Raw genomic sequence first — 15,979 nt, 5'->3', positions numbered from 1 at the left:
TAAAATGACACGATATGGATCTATCTCGATTCAGTTTACATATTCGATGATGTTAGAAATCTTAAAAAAAAAAATAAAACAAACATACAAGATAAAATCAGTGATTTGAAAACCACAAATTGAATTGGAAAGATTGAGCGGATCATTTTCAAAGGGAAAGGGGGGGGGGGGGTTGCAGGCCAGTGGCGTCTGCTATGAAATTGCGCGAAGTGATGTTTACAAAATCTATAAAGTTTGCTCACCATTTTCAAAAAATGATAACTTATCTCTGTACTTGAGAGCGCATTCTGTTGATTACGTATATTCGCCGATTAAAATTCTCCATACCGGCTGTTGCCTTTTACACGTAAAGATCTGTGTAAACTTATGTCAAACAAAAAATCCTGACTTTATCTTCAGTTACTTACTACCTAAAACAACAAGGTAAATTTGTATTTATATGTTCTCTAATTTAGTCTGCCTATTATATTTTTGAAATATACAGTTAGAGACAACATGTTCAGCAGTGAAAGTGATGAGGAGTTGTTTGACCCACGTGCAGGGTTAAGAAGACCATCTCTTTTGCCAGGCTGTGATGAATCAATTGCCCCAACATGTTCGTCATTTCTATCCAACAAGTCACAAAAGAAAACAGGGAAACTTTCCTTGTCACAAAAAAAGAGGCAGGCTGGTACTTTGTTTTTGAAAAAAAGTAATAACTCTTGTGTCGCTGAGAGCTCATCACTCCATCAAAATGGAACATCAAGTCCAGATTTTAACAGACATGATAGCTCTCCAGATTCATCATCAAAAATGAAACTCAAGAGGTTAAGAGCAGATCTTGATTATTCTAGCCCATCATCTGATGACAGCAGCATACCACCCAGCCAAAATGTGAAAAAAATTATCAGAAGATCAGATTGTAAGAAACCTTGTCAAGATTCATCACTGACTGTACGACCCATCCATAAAGTTGTCCCTGCAACTTCTTCAATTTTGCAGTCTCCCATCAAGTGTCGCATTGGAAAACATTGCCAAAACCCAAGCCCAGCTCACTTCACTGCTTATGTTCATATCGAAAGTAGTCCAAGCATCGAGAGTGCGGCTTCTACCGTGATATCCCTAGGAATCCCACAAGAAAACTCTGTTGACGAGACTGATAAAGCGGAAATCACACCAGTTGCTGAACCAATCGACGAGGCTAAACAGAGCTACGAGGGTCCATCCTTGCATCTGAGTACTTTTACGGTGAACAGCTCGACCAAAGAGGACTTCATTCAACATTGGGTTGACTCTTGTGAAATAGAAACGGCCAACAATAACAGCAGTGACTCGGATACTCAACCTCTGCCGGTGTCAGCGTTCGATCCTCTCTGGACTGATGATCCAGGACCAACTTTTTCAAAAGAAGAGCCCACCAAGAATCACGAAGAAGAAAAAATTGAATCACGAAATAAACCTGAACTCCAGGATAATATAATATTAAACCCTAGCACATCAACTCCACGAAGCATTCAATCTCGCGAAATGGTCACTCCAAGAAAGGAAAAGCAATCAACTGTGAACAAGCCATCTTCCAGCAGTGGAAAGCAATCAGCCATCACTGCTTTTTTCACTCCGTGCGGCAGCACGCCGGCAAAGATTACTACAGTAGTGAATATCGCACAAGTACAAAACAACACCGCCATCAGCGAGTTGAATGTCACATTAACTAATACCAACCAATTCGACGTGGATAAAATTGACACCGATGAAGTGGGAGCGACACCAGTTGAAGAAGAAGAAGAAGATGCACCTTCCAATCTACTATCGAATGCCAAAGAACAGTGGTCTTACTTGATGTCTCGTATGAATATGAGAGGTACGGCGAATAACCTTCAGCGTGAAATGAAAAAAGTGGAAAGCCAAAAATCAGCCAAGGGATCGTTTCAACGAGGGTTTCCAAAACAGCAGGCTACCGAAGCCGGTCCGAGTATGGAGTCACGAAAATGCCCGTTTTACAAAAGGATACCTGGCACCGGTTTCGCCATTGATGCTTTCTCTTATGGCAACGTAGCGGGAGTGTCTTCTTACTTTCTTAGCCACTATCATTACGATCACTATCGCGGACTGGGGAAATGGCTGGACAAACCACTTTATTGCAGCCAAGTGACGGCCAACTTGATCAACTTGAAAATCAAACTCAAGCCTGGGATAGTGCGAGTGCTTCCGTTGAACGAGTCGAGAGTAATCGAGAGCATCGAAGTCATTCTTATTGATGCCAATCATTGCCCAGGTAACAAACAAGTCATTGAACTTTTGCGAGATTTCTTTTAACCGTTTTATCTATTGTTTGCGTGCTAACAGGTTCCGTCATGTTTCTGTTCCGGTTCCCGACGGGAAAAGTCGTTCTGCACGTTGGAGATTTCCGCGCTCATCCCAGTATGGAACGTCTGTATGAACTCAAGCAGCGGCCCATCGACGAGCTTTATTTGGACACCACCTACTGCGACGAACATTACGAATTACCCGCCCAGGAGGAGGTGCTCTCTTACATCCGGCGACTAGTCCGCCGATACGCATTAAAATACCAAAAGCTGTTGGTCATCTGCGGGACTTACACGATCGGAAAAGAAAAGGTCTTCATGATGGCCGCCGAGGAATTGAACAGCAAAGTTTGGGCTCCAACTGAGAAGCGGAGAATCTTAAACTGTCTGGACGATTCCAAGATTTCCAGTCGTTTAGCGACCAGTCCTCTGGAAGCGAGCGTTCACGTTGTGAATATGGGTGATGTCAAACCGGCAAATTTGAAAAATTATTTGGACAGCCTCAGCGGATCGTTTACGCACATCCTGGCGCTCAATCCGACCGGATGGGAGTACGACGCGAAGATGGCTGCCAAAGGTCTAGACGCCATTTCACCGAAATCTTACTACAACTCCATTTTCATTCACGGCGTACCTTACAGCGAACACTCGGGCTTCAGCGAGATGAAGAGGTTTGTTCGCTTCTTCCGTCCTAAAAAAATTATTCCAACCGTTAACGTGGCTTCCCCTGCTCAACGCCAAAAAATGGAAACCATCTTCACCGAATGGCTTGGACATTCTGCACGATATTAACCATTCCATGGCCATTTTTGCTAACTGAGAAATTGTTTTATCCCATGTGGTGTCCCATTTTGGTTTCCTTTCCGGTTTTTGCCCTTCACAAATTAAGAAAACGAGAGCTTTTCGTCGGCCTTATATTTTATACTTCAAAATTGGCGTATCTTTTTTTTATGTAAATAAATGTTTTCCTACGTGTTACCCAGAGTCCCAGAATAAACGAGAATGTTCGAATTAAAACATTGTTACGCTTCTTAAAATTATGAGTGCACAATACATAACGAGAAATGGTGTCATTGAACTTGTTTATTATGTGTCGACATGGCGACTTGATTCGAGTGAAAAGGAGAAATTCAAAAGAGAAAATTGAGGAATTTTTGTTTGAGTTGTTGTGTTGAGCTTCAAGTTTGGACCTAACCTGTCGGAGTGACAGGTTCGTCCTGATCATCCTGCTGCGGATCGGGTACAGGCAAATTTTCGATCGTTACAGTAACCGGAACAGGAGGGCTTTTCGGGTTATTCTGTTCTTCTTCGGCAATTAGTCTATCATGCACCAATTTGATTGCCTTGGCAGCCTCTGGTGCGTTGATGAGATAACAAAGTTCAATCCAAGAGTGCAAAAATTTATGCCATTCGGCTAAAATGTCAGGTAAGACTCCATGACAAACAGCATTCCGACCATTAAAAGCTGTCTGAACATATTGCAAATCCAGTCCTTTGCCCCCACCTGGCGAAAGAAAGTTGGCGTTTTGTTTGGACATTTTCAGCATAGTTTTTAGGTATTTATAGCCATCTATAGTCGAGTTTCTTGGAAGCAGCTTTTTAGTCGCCAGAAATTCTCGGAGGGCAGGAGCCAAAAATTGCGTCAAGCAAATGAATAGTTGTATGGCAAACATGATGGCCTTTGCCTCTTCCGCTTCGGACATGAGTGTCTGATTTTGCCCGCTGTAAATCTGGGACTTGAAACTGCAAACATATTTCTTGAACTGCGCTTGGAAATATGTGAGTTTGCTTGTCTTTTGATTGGATTCCTCAGTTTTATCTTCGGGTTGTTGAGTCGATTGAGTTGGCAAAAATTGAGGTGAATCCACACCAGCTCCATTTTTTGAATTCGGTAATTTGCTTTGAAAGCTTTTGAAAAGTTGGCTAACCCCCACGGATGTTATCTTTTCGTCTGGTTTAGTCTCAGCTTCAGGTATGATTTGGTCATTCAATTTTGATTCGGTTGAGGCACGTTGGGCTGCTACTTCTTGCGCTGGCTTTGGTTTATTGAAGAAACCTGCACCAAGGGCTCTCTTCGCGCGCTCAGCTTGGCTTTTCAAAAAGGTATTCATCTTTGCGCTTTCAATTGCTGAAGGCTTTTATTATGTAACTTGCGCCACTTGCCTCTTATAACCTTAGAGGATTGAATAAGCATTCGCACTGGCTACTCACTCCCATTTCCACCTTGTTATTGGCCCAAGTTTATTAATTTTACACAAAATCTTTGGTTATCTGTAATCTAATTATATTTTCCCACAATGTTCAAATTCAAAACCCGTATAAATTAGAAATGTAAAATAACTAATAATCAAAATCAAGTCATGCTTGGAGAGCGCCATCTTTGCGTCGTGGATTACGTGTAGCCTACTTCCAACAAAATAAATAATTACACCCTGAATTAGTCTGGCATCAGGGTGTATCTTTTCACCGCTGATATTTTTCATCGTCGGAAATCTGACAACCCGTTATTTATCAAGTTTATAATTGCGAAAATTGGAACACCAAATTGGGTCGTTTGAAGTAAACCAAATAACACGACCTGAAAAACCGGAGGTTCTCTTCCAAACGGCACACACACACGAGAGACACGTTTGGCTTATTAAACTCGTGTGTGGCTGAGAAACGACACGCTAACCACTTGCCTCAATTTTGGCCCTTGGATATAGTCAAGTTCCGCAGTTATTACTAGTCAGTTGCAGCCGATCTTCATCAGTGAATATAATGCGTCGCGTGCCAATACTTCAATCAAAGGTTTTTCGTTTGTTTTTCAAATTGTCGTTAGTTTGCCAACGGAAAACCTAACACATTTACTGGTTAAATTTTAATTAGAATCGATCGGGATGGCTGTTAATCACGCTGATCGTCGCTATCATCATTATTGATCCGAGTGGCGCGGTTTCGGTCAAGAAAATGCTGAACGGAGGTAATTTGATTTTAACTGAATCGATTAAATTAGAAACGACAGATGTTTGAAAATTGTTGGGCTCATCTACCGAACAGATTATAACCGACCGCTGCTTTACGGCCTGTTGTTAAGATATCCTGTTATCAAAGCAGAAGCGGGATTAATTGCCATGGGCAGCCACCCAGTGTCGGCCGTAAGTTTGGGTCCCAACTTCCGCGCTAGGCCAAGTCTGTGTCGTGGCAAGCGGCTCGATACCCTGGGATCATTCAGTCCCGATAATTACATAACGGCCGATCAGTGCATGAAGAGTGGAGGGGATTGCTGCAACTTCAGCCCAGAATGGGGCTTCGGTAAGGACCACCTATCGATTCAAAAATTTAAATTTAAACTAAGAAAAATACGAAACGTTATAGCCAACAACGATCCGAGTTACATGGGACCGTTGGACAGATGCCACGGTTGCTACGATACCAGAATCACAGTTCAATGCACGGGTAATGTTTTGCGAAGTCGTGAGCGACATGACGAAGAAGAAAGTAACGTTGTCGACTTGAACGACGTAACGGCTTCAAAATGCATCCAGTCAGGTGGGCGATGCTGCGACCAGCGCATGATTCCCGAATTGTGTAAGTAAATAAAATAAATCACGCGTTCAATATATTATGATAGAAACCCAGAATAACTGAATAGTTTGACTACTACTACAAACAAAACAAAACCAAAAAAAAAAAAGTTGGCAATGGCCCTGGGGTCTTTGATCCGCATCAATTCCCGCGGGAGGAGCACTGCTCCAACTGTTTCTCCGGTTCAATGTACAGATTGGAATGCACAGGAAAGCTATTACAGTCGGATTCGTACACGGGCGACATTTGCAGTCAATTCGACGGGAAATGTTGCCAAGGTAAATCTTATTCAATCTTGAGTAATTATTTAAAAAAAAAAAACTTAATTCATTTACACTTTTTTGACAGACATTTACGGAGCATTCGATCCGGTCCGGTATCCCAACAGAGATTGCTCCACCTGTTTCTCTGGCTCAATTCAGGAAGAGTAATTAATCGCCACTATAACCCAGTTATTTTCCTGTTTGTTTTTTGCTGTTAAAAAAAATGTATCTACCAAAAGTTAACTCGATTGAATGTTGCAGCTATAAATTGCTGTGCATGTTTATATGCTGCTGCCATACAGTCTGAAATTGTGTTGTTGTCGTTACCGTGAATCCATAAACATAAATGCTAATAATATGCATGCGCGCGCAAATTATTCCCTGGAGAATATGATTATAAATTTAAAAATGGAAAGTTCGCATTTCCTTATCTAACAGGGCATTCATCCAGCTGGCACCTAAGGTTATTTCTTTTTTAGAAAACCAAAAAATGATGAAGGCAATGAGTCAAACGACCTCGCCTTTTTTTTTTTTTTTTTTTTGCAGAGTCGAAATCCATCGTGATTTTTCACCACGATTCGTCTTATTGCGTGTTTAGAAACAAACCGGCACGTCATTTAATAATCTGTCCAAATTTGGCCGATCGATTGAAGTGAAAAGAAGATTCAAAGTTCTCTCTCTATTTCGAGAAAAGCCCTAACTTATTTTTTTGAATGCTCATCATTCCGTGACGAAAAGGATTGAAGCGTTGCGCATCTTGGTCGACCGGGTGATAAGGCACGTCCAATATTTCATCCAGATGAGGAAATTTATGGAATAGATAATGACGGCTCTGCTCGCCGTATACACGCGCGCATCATCTAAAGCATTGGGCTTTTTTTATGTTTTCCAAGGGACTTTCTATCTGCGCGTTCGAGGACACACGTGCTGCTCCCGCATTCAACGGGACTTGAATTTAAACCGATATCTGTCCAGTTCAATAGACCTTCTTCAGCATTCTCCGCATTCAGCAGCTGCTGCTAGAGGGAGCCTATAGAGGAAATTCCAAATCATAGATCTAACGTTAGTTCTAATTGGACAGCCGTTCGATGCTGGAGGAAAAGGAGAAAGCTCGCTCGGGTTCAATGTAATCAGCAGAGGTACTATTTTGATAGCAGTGGCAGAAGTCGGGAGATTGTTCAACTGTCAAGTATGTAACATTCGCTTTAAATCATCAGCCATCCGGCCGACCTACATAAGCCGAGAGATTACAGACGTGACAGCTCAGGTCTTTTCCCTTTCAAAAGAATTGGCAGGCAATCAAATAAAGTTTGGTACGTAACGGTGACATGTGAAATACTCGCAGTGGAATGGCTGTTTCATATCACTCCAATCCGCAGCAGCAACAAAAGAAGAAAAGAGAAAGAAAGTCGGCCATGAGGGAATTCAATCGATTGCGTGCCTATGCGCCACATTTTCTCGACTAGACATTATTGGCCGCGTTCAATTGTGAATGGGAAATATTTTTTCAATGGATTTCTTATTGGCACCCATAATTTCCAACCATTTGCAGACATTCGAAAAGGATTTATCAATGAAACGCCATCGATCAAAACCCGACGCTGAAAGGTGAATTTAACGTCTGGAATTTTGACGGAAGTGACGCCGAGTGGGAATAAGAAAATCGATTGGCTCATCATCGATTGCAAGGTGGGAGGACCGTGAGTTTACTCAAACGTTATACAAGTCGGTGATACTTATCTCAGCATGACACACCATTTCTTATCTGTAATCTACCCGCCCTAATCTTACATTGCGAGAGGCCAAATGATAAAAACGGTTTAAAATTGAACCCCCAAAAAATGCCATTCCGTTAGGAGTTGAGAAAATGTGAAAGCAGCGAAAGTAGCTGCTCTTGACTAAAACTTTGTGAATGTCGTGAACTAATTGTGAATTTTGATTTCAAAAGCATATGGCTCTCAAATTATCGAGATCGGCCTTTAAACGCCTGTGCCTGTTGCCGCTGGTGCTGGCATTCTTGATTGTTTTCCTGTACAAGTCGATCTCCAACATTTACCAAGGTGTCGAGTACACGGGTAATATCACGACTGTCCAAACGGCCTTTGATTTGTTCAAGCGAGAGCCACTGGAAGTTTGCCACAACATCGATCTTCTCAACGTTGGCGACCCGCAAGGAATTGAACTCAATTCATATCCTCAGCTCATTTGCACCGATCCAGGATTCCAGTAACAATTCAAGCAAATTAATTTGTAAATAATTGATCGTCAAGTCAACTGTTGTTTCTTATAATTCATAGAATCGAGGAAAACAACTGTTTGTTCTACGTCATCAAAACGCTAAAGAGCGACTGGTCGTTGGAGGAAACTGCCGAGAAAATGGGATGTCAAGTTTACTCTTTGTTATTAGCTCGTCCCGATTCGCCGGAAGAAGAGTTCACTCCAGCACGAAACCAAAGTCGTCACATCCACATCTTCCGTCTCGGCGAAAACGAAAATGTGGGGAAATTCGTCCAGCACCAGCACAAGAATATGAGCCAGCACAATGCGACAGCCATTGATTACATGATGATACGGTTGGGCAGTGGGCAGAGCGAGTGGCAAATTCTGGCGGATCTGACGGAGCGGAATCAGCTGGATCGCATTAAACATCTGTCCGTGGGCGTCAACCTGTGCCCTGATCGATCGAGTTTCACAGAGTCGCACTTCCAGTACGTGATGGACGTCGACCGGCAACTCAGCGACAGGTGGGACCTGAAATTATTCGACTTATCCAACGACGAGGACACTTTTGTGTACAATCCCGTCGTCAAGGCGAAAACCTACTGCGCCTCCCAGTTCGCCTGGATCAATCAACGATTCCGCCGCATCAATGACCCTCAGTACCAGCTGCCGGGCAACGATTCCCAGCACACAGAGCCAGTCACTAGTCCAGATTTACTTTCATCGACCAATCAATAACCGCAACCTGTTCTCTCTTCGTTCTGCTATTTTATTTTTAAACGGAATTAGTATAACAACGTCAATACGTATCTCATCGCAGAGTTTTAAAGCTGCACTATTTTAATCAAGAAATTGAAAACCTTAAATAGTAATACCTCCCCTTTTTTTGGTCGGACTCAAAAGGAGCTGGCTCCCAAATTACGTCGATTAAACAAGTTATGAAATTTCTCAATAGCATTTTCTATTCGTCTGATTACTTCTTTTTTGTCCTGACGTTTCAGAATATTTTCTTTTTATGTGGCGGCTCAAACGCATCGTCAAAGCGCCACAACGGTAAACTATAGACTGAGAATCATAATCTACCAAGAAGGGCTCTATTTTGCATTTGCATCTATTCACTTAATACATTTGAGAATCACTGCGTACTATACAAAAGTAGATGGGGGCAGGGCATACGCTAGGCTGTATAAAAGAACGCGTATTAAAGAAGGGCTTGGCAATTTTGGAATTTAGAATTATTCAAAGCATTTCGACACAGAGCAAAACAGCTAGTCCTTATAAGGATTCTACCGAGATTATAACTGTAACCCTTATACTATTCCGGCAACAAGAAATAAACTCTTGACAAGACGCATTTTGACCATCTACGAATTTACGCTGAACACGAATTCTCGCTGGCTGTAATACGCGCGAGTAAAATCCAATTTGAATTTCAATTGAATTTTTAGCGCGTAATTCCGGCACGGTCTATTCCGAATAGAGAAAGCTACCGGGAAACTGAAGCCTATTAAATAACAACGCTTGCGTCATTCCAACCCTTGGTAACCTTGACGATACACAACAACCAGAGTCTCTGGCTGTTGGCTCGAGCCATTGTCAACGTCTTCAAGAATCCAATTTCATCTTGCGTCATGTCAACAAGTTTGCGGACAACAAAAGTCGGTCTCATTCTTGCCGGAGTTCACGCGATCCAGCGGAAATGTCATATCAGTGTATACAACAGGGTCGACGGAATACAGAGGCAAAGAAATCGAGAGCGAAAGCGAAACATCAACGACGAGTGTCAGTCAATCGATAACCTTGGCGATCACGTTACGAGAATGGTAACAAACGATGAGCCCGTTCATAAAAAAACAGCGTTTCCATTTCTGTGGGTATAAATAGTCGCAAGTCGACATCGTTATCGACACATTGCTATCGTCTTCCAGCATTGCAGCACTTTCAACCGATTAGGCAAATAGTGCAAATACGTCATGAAATATTCGGTAAGATATTATGCAAATATTAAAGTCAATTTTCACATTTCGATCAAAAAAATTGTTCAACATTTTCTTTAATCGATAGGTCGTTTTGTTTCACGGTTTGGTGTTGATGGCGTTTTTGGCATCTGCCAATGGCCATCGGAAAAAGAATGTCGATATCGGTAAATGCCGGGTACCGGATGAAAATAAAAAGGACAGCTGGAATTGGGTGGATTGCATCTACAATGGCGGCAACCCGATCATAGTTAGTACTACTAAACGGCCTACCACCACTCAAAAACCGTTGAAAGTGGACGGATACTTTAAGAACAGAGGACCGGGAAAATGTCTGATCAAAAGTGATACGCAAAAGACGAGAAAAGGCAATCAGCCGGCTTGGGTTTGGGTTGATTGTGACTACACTGGCGGTATCCCAAAACGGATCACTACTAAACCCCCTGTTCAAACAACGATGAAACCTGCTGTCCAGCCAGTGCCTGTTGCTTCACCTCGGCCTCAGATGCCACCACAAACCCCTGTAAAACCTCCCCTACCACCTCCGGTTCCCATTCAGCGTCCTGTTATGCCTCCGTACCCTTCGCCAATTCCCGTCCGGCCTCCGCAATCCCCTCCGGTTCCTGTTCGGCCTCCTGTTTTGGCCCCTTATCCATCGCCAACTCCACCCAGGCCACCACAACCACCTCCTGTAAGACCTCCCGCTTCCGTTCCTGTCTATCCGCAACCACTTCCAGCTCCTCCTTCAGTTCCTGTCTATCCACGACCGTTTCCAGCACCTCAATCAATTCCTGTCCGGCCTCCAGTTCCACCTCCCGCTCCTGTCCGGCCTCCAGTTCCACCTCCCGCTCCTGTCCGGCCTCCAGTTCCAGCACCTGCTCCTGTCCGGCCTCCAGTTCCACCTCCCGCTCCTGTCCGGCCTCCAGTTCCACCTCCCGCTCCTGTGAGGCCTCCAGTTCCAGCCCCTGCTCCTGTCCGGCCTCCAGTTCCAGCCCCTGCTCCTGTCCGGCCTCCAGTTCCAGCCCCTGCTCCTACCCGGCCTCCAGTTCCAGCCCCTGCTCCTGCCCGGCCTCAAGTTCCACCTCCTGCTCCTGTCCGGCCTTCAGTTCCAGCCCCTGCTCCTGTCAGGCCTCCACTTCCAGCTCCTACTCCTGTCCGGCCTCCAGTTCCAGCCCCTGCTCCTGTCAGGCCTCCACCACCACCACCACCGACAACTGTCAAACCACCCATGCCCATTACTACTCGACCCACAACAACAACTTCTGCTCCTACCAAGTACTGGAAACAAACTTGGACCACTACGGCTCCCGATTTGATCTGCAACAAGCGGTGGTGTTGGGACGGTAAAAGATGGTTCGACAAAGGAATTGGTTCAACTGAGAAGACCGTCAACATTTTCAAAAAACCTACACTACCGTGAAATGCGCTCACGATCTGATCACTAATACGCTCAATGCCTCGGTAACAATTGAATCGGCGCAATAATCAATCAAAATCAAAACAATTAGCGTACATGACAAAAATCCCTTTCCAATGTGGACGAAATTTGCCTCTGTATTTATTTCACGCAACCAAAAATGTGTCATTTGTCTTTTTGTCTTTTAACGTATTTTGAATCATATTTAAAAATATAAATATCAATCAAATAATCTCCTCCATCAAAACTTCAACTACTTTCTGAACTGCAATCAAAACATTGTAGCGTTAAAGAATTCCGACAACTTTACCCAATTATATGTGACAGGAAGAAAGATGAGGTGCCGGTTTGGCGGTAGGTACACCTCTTGGTAAAAAATTTTGGCTTGTTGCACTTTGCTTGAAGTGTTTCAAGTTAAAAAATTTTTAATTTAATTGTTTGCTTAACAGACAAAGTTGTGAGGTGCAAAACTAGCCTTGATCTACATTAGTTCAAACAAGTCGTTTAAAGAACCCTGACTCAGCAAACGAAAATGGCAAGAGAAAAACCGTTCTAGTCAACCACCTAGCTCAGCAATAATCGTACTCCGTATACCTTCTAACGATTCGTAATCATCGCCACCAAATAGTCAACAAGAAAAAGAGGTAAGATTTTTGCCTACCTTTAAGCCTGGGAAATGCAGAATAGTTGAATGTTACACCAGGCAGGACAAAAAAAGGGCGTCCACTCAGATGGGTGTACACGAGGAAATTTTTTAGAAAGGGGAAAAAGAGGTCCGTAACTCGATCATCGGAAGTTTCTGCAATCAAACGGGATGTTGTTTATCTAAATAAGAATATAAAAGGTTTACGAAGAAATATTGAGAGAAACAAGAAGCAAGTAGAGAAAAGTTTAAAATGAGACAGTGCATTTTCACACACTGCATTTATGTGAAGTCATGCACCAAAAAATGTCTAGCAGGTTACAGCTTAATAAAAGTAATGAAAGTTATTACATAAGTGATGATACTGAGATTCTTGCTGATGACAGAGCCAACACGAGAAAAACTTGAATATCTTGTTGTTATGATGGCTGGCTCAGCCCTTGAATCTGCACATATAGGAAAATATTACACAGTGCAAACAAACTGCCATGCATTGAAAGGGGACTTATTACATGATAAATGACCCAATGAACTAACATTTCAAAAACAGGTTAAACTCTTATATTAAAGCTTCCGTAATCACTCCATTATTATTCTCAGTTATATTTACCAGCTAAACAACACGGAGTGAAGAGCATGGAGAGCTGCGACACCAGAGTTCACACGACGATCACATTTTTGTAATTTATTTGTTGCTCCCTTTGTCGTGCAGACACGTTCTGAAACTTTCAAACAATACAACAGCAGGCGACACCAATATTCTAATTAGCCAGCAAGTTTAAGATATCGATTGAAATTAAATCGACCCCTTTCCCCTAAATTTAAACCGCTCAAAGTATAACAAAATAAGTTAGAACTTAGAAGCCAGTGTAAAAGAATGTTAATATTTGGCTTTGAATTAAAACAAAAAAGCCCGGCCATATATAAGACTGTTCAATAGGACGTCTGTGAGATCAGTTATTTATTATTTCGTTTATTTTCCTAGTTTTATTGTTTATTAGAAAATTGGGACGTAAAAGCAGATAATAAGTTATTAACTCGTTTTATTTTCCACAAGCAAAGGTTGTTATTTGCTCCAACGAAAGACAACTAACAATACGACAAATTTCGGAAAAAATAATGTAGGTACGCCAAACAGAAAAACAATTCAATTTTAGCAGTATCGAAACAAAACATATTGCAATTAAGCCATAGACTGAAGCGTCATAGAAAAAAACATTTACATAGGAATAGGAGCATAATAGCGAACTTTTACTTGATATGCTGAAGAGAAATCAAGGGAAGTGATCAAATGATCGAATGTTAAAATTGTATCCGGTTTTGTCTGTTTCTAATATTTATTTCTTATACACCAAAGAGAGATTGAACAACTGAAAGCACAGTAGACCATGGGTTCTAAAAGGCAACTTGAATTACGCATCAATCCTAAACCTGAGGAACATGGTAATGCCTCTAAGAAGATGAAGTTGGATTTTCTTCAGGAAGTCAAAATTCTTAACCTCGTTAAGTTGAAGGATTCACCAAGGTTATGAAAGATAAAATTCAAGAACCCGATACCTCGACTTCACCAAACAAACTTGATACAGAACAGCAGATAGAAGAATTGGAGTTGAATGGTTGTGCAAATGTATTCTATGGGAATGACTCAACCCAAGAATATGGCTGGACATGCTGGCAGAAAGCCATCAAACTGCGAGAAACCAACAACATTCCTAAAACTATCCTAGTACAATCTGCAAAGGAAAAAGTTGCTTTCAAGAACCGTTCAGAATTACAAACCTTAAAAGAATTTGGAAGAAATTTTTGGTGATAGCCGACGAAGATGGAAGATTCAGGCGTTCCTAATCGCCCAACGTATTTCCAAGAAAAATGGATGGTTTCCGAGTGAATTTTCTGTATTCAATCTATACCAGTTTGGTCTTCGTAATTGGAAGAAACGTCAAGTGACTCTTCACAGTGCTATTGGAATGTCGCTTTACCTGTTTGAATTATTTGGAACTGAAGATTTTTTGCAAAGGAAAAACATTTACAAAGGATTTGATACCTTCAAGCTACTTCAGCAGCGATTCCAGATAACGAACGAACATTTTCCCTAGCAGTTGGCATAAATGCACGTTCGGATTCTCGAGAACGAGTGTCATGATATCTTCTAACGCTGTTTTCTCGTCGAACTCGTTGGGTTTTCCTTGGTACGACGTGCATACTTTCACCAACAGGCTTGTTAGTTGATTAATCCGCTCGTTCCCATTGTCTATAATGTTGTTTTCTAGTAGTTTCTCCAATCCTTTATTTTCAGCTTCCGATTTTGCAATCGACGACAACCGTTCGAGAATAAGAATAATCACTTCTGAGATTTCTTCGAGCTTTACGGATTTCGATTTGATATGAATACTCAATTCAAACAGGTAAAGCGACATGGCAATAGCACTGTGACGAGTCACTTGCCGTTTCTTCCAATTACGAAGAGCAAACTGGTACAGATGAATACAGAAAATTCATTCGGAAACCATCCATTTTTCTTCGAAATACGTTGGGCGATTAAGAACGCCTGAATCTTCCATCTTCGTCGGCTATCACCAAAAATTTCTTCCAAATTCTTTTAAGGTTTGTAATTCTGAACGGTTCTTGAAAGCAACTTTTTCCTTTGCAGATTGTACTAAGATAGTTTTAGGAATGTTGTTGGTTTCTCGCAGTTTGATGGCTTTCTGCCAGCATGTCCAGCCATATTCTTGGGTTGAGTCATTCCCATAGAATACATTTGCACAACCATTCAACTCCAATTCTTCTATCTGCTGTTCTGTATCAAGTTTGTTTGGTGAAGTCGAGGTATCGGGTTCTTGAATTTTATCTTTCATAACCTTGGTGAATCCTTCAACTTAACGAGGTTAAGAATTTTGACTTCCTGAAGAAAATCCAACTTCATCTTCTTAGAGGCATTACCATGTTCCTCAGGTTTAGGATTGATGCGTAATTCAAGTTGCCTTTTAGAACCCATGGTCTACTGTGCTTTGGGTTGGTCAGACCCTCTGTAGTCAGTACTGTTCTGAGAAATTTAAAATTTTAGTACACATATAAGGAAGAATTTCATGTGATAAATACCTGCTAATTTGATGGAATGATAAAACAAATGCCAGCTAGATGGAAGATCAATTGGAAGCAGTCTTCAAATACCGTGGGAAATGTACTTGATTCTCCTAAAAATGTTTACAAAAACCAAGTTATTTTTATACAAAATTAGGGGAAAAAAAGGTTTACCTTGTTGTCGTTAGAAGAAACAAACATTCAGTAGGAACAAATCCCAGTAAGATGGAAGCAGTCTTCAAAATGCTGGGAAATGAACTTGATTCTTCTACCAATTTTACCCAAACTAGGTTAGTAATTGTACTAAATAAATAGAAAATAGAGGCTTACCGTGTTGAAATAAGAAGAAAACAGTTCTTAAGTAGAAAAAAGTTAAAATTTTACGAAATTTCAACTAAGATTCTTGAGCTCTGATTGACGACGTTTATCCGGCATAAGTACGAGGAACTTTCTAACGGTTTTTTCCTTGTGCTGTTGTAATACTAATACAGCTGAAGTCCCCCTGGTGGCTGAATTTGAATTTTAAA

General features: G+C 41.7%; 4 protein-coding genes across 9 annotated transcripts in view; 3 read left to right on the top strand and 1 right to left on the bottom strand.

Moving 5' to 3' along the window:
* LOC124327110 overlaps positions 1 to 15,949 on the bottom strand; it is a 271,197-nt gene extending 255,248 nt beyond the window's left edge. For 2 of the 4 annotated variants that reach the window (XM_046785996.1, XM_046785997.1), the window contains exons 1-3: positions 15,783 to 15,912; positions 15,627 to 15,720; positions 15,471 to 15,565 (exon numbers count right to left, since the gene is read on the bottom strand). The gene's annotated coding sequence lies outside the window, so the exon portion shown is untranslated. Of the gene's footprint in view, positions 1 to 13,397; positions 14,351 to 14,415; positions 15,415 to 15,470; positions 15,566 to 15,626; positions 15,721 to 15,782 lie in introns of those variants that run through there. The other 2 variants (XR_006915950.1, XR_006915951.1) reach the window with 2 other exon arrangements.
* LOC124327028 (DNA cross-link repair 1A protein-like) lies at positions 74 to 3,363 on the top strand. 2 transcript variants are annotated; one of them, XM_046785833.1, is made up of 3 exons: positions 74 to 423; positions 489 to 2,254; positions 2,326 to 3,363. In XM_046785833.1, exons 2-3 carry the CDS (start codon positions 496 to 498, stop codon positions 3,075 to 3,077), a joined length of 2,511 nt encoding a protein of 836 aa, XP_046641789.1. In that variant the 5' UTR covers positions 74 to 423; positions 489 to 495; the 3' UTR covers positions 3,078 to 3,363. The 2 variants fall into 2 exon arrangements, with proteins under 2 accessions (XP_046641789.1, XP_046641791.1); XM_046785835.1 differs by having other exon boundaries at positions 485 to 2,254.
* LOC124327263 lies at positions 4,929 to 6,473 on the top strand. Of its 2 annotated transcripts, none has more exons than XM_046786253.1 (6): positions 4,929 to 5,075; positions 5,154 to 5,247; positions 5,382 to 5,579; positions 5,643 to 5,855; positions 5,963 to 6,130; positions 6,201 to 6,473. In XM_046786253.1, the coding sequence occupies exons 1-6, from the start codon at positions 5,046 to 5,048 to the stop codon at positions 6,281 to 6,283; spliced, it is 786 nt and encodes a 261-aa protein (XP_046642209.1). In that variant the 5' UTR covers positions 4,929 to 5,045; the 3' UTR covers positions 6,284 to 6,473. The 2 variants fall into 2 exon arrangements, with proteins under 2 accessions (XP_046642209.1, XP_046642208.1); XM_046786252.1 differs by having other exon boundaries at positions 5,325 to 5,579.
* Positions 6,866 to 11,954, top strand: LOC124327166 (vegetative cell wall protein gp1-like). Its single transcript, XM_046786094.1, has 3 exons — positions 6,866 to 8,341; positions 8,413 to 10,320; positions 10,400 to 11,954. Exons 2-3 carry the CDS (start codon positions 10,309 to 10,311, stop codon positions 11,729 to 11,731), a joined length of 1,344 nt encoding a protein of 447 aa, XP_046642050.1. The 5' UTR covers positions 6,866 to 8,341; positions 8,413 to 10,308; the 3' UTR covers positions 11,732 to 11,954.
* Positions 15,950 to 15,979: the final 30 nt, after the last annotated feature.

This window comes from Daphnia pulicaria, chromosome 2 (assembly GCF_021234035.1).
Source record: "Daphnia pulicaria isolate SC F1-1A chromosome 2, SC_F0-13Bv2, whole genome shotgun sequence".
Taxonomy (NCBI): domain Eukaryota; kingdom Metazoa; phylum Arthropoda; class Branchiopoda; order Diplostraca; family Daphniidae; genus Daphnia; species Daphnia pulicaria.
Note: the sequence above shows the minus strand (reverse complement) of the source record. Positions and strands in the feature narration are given on the sequence as shown.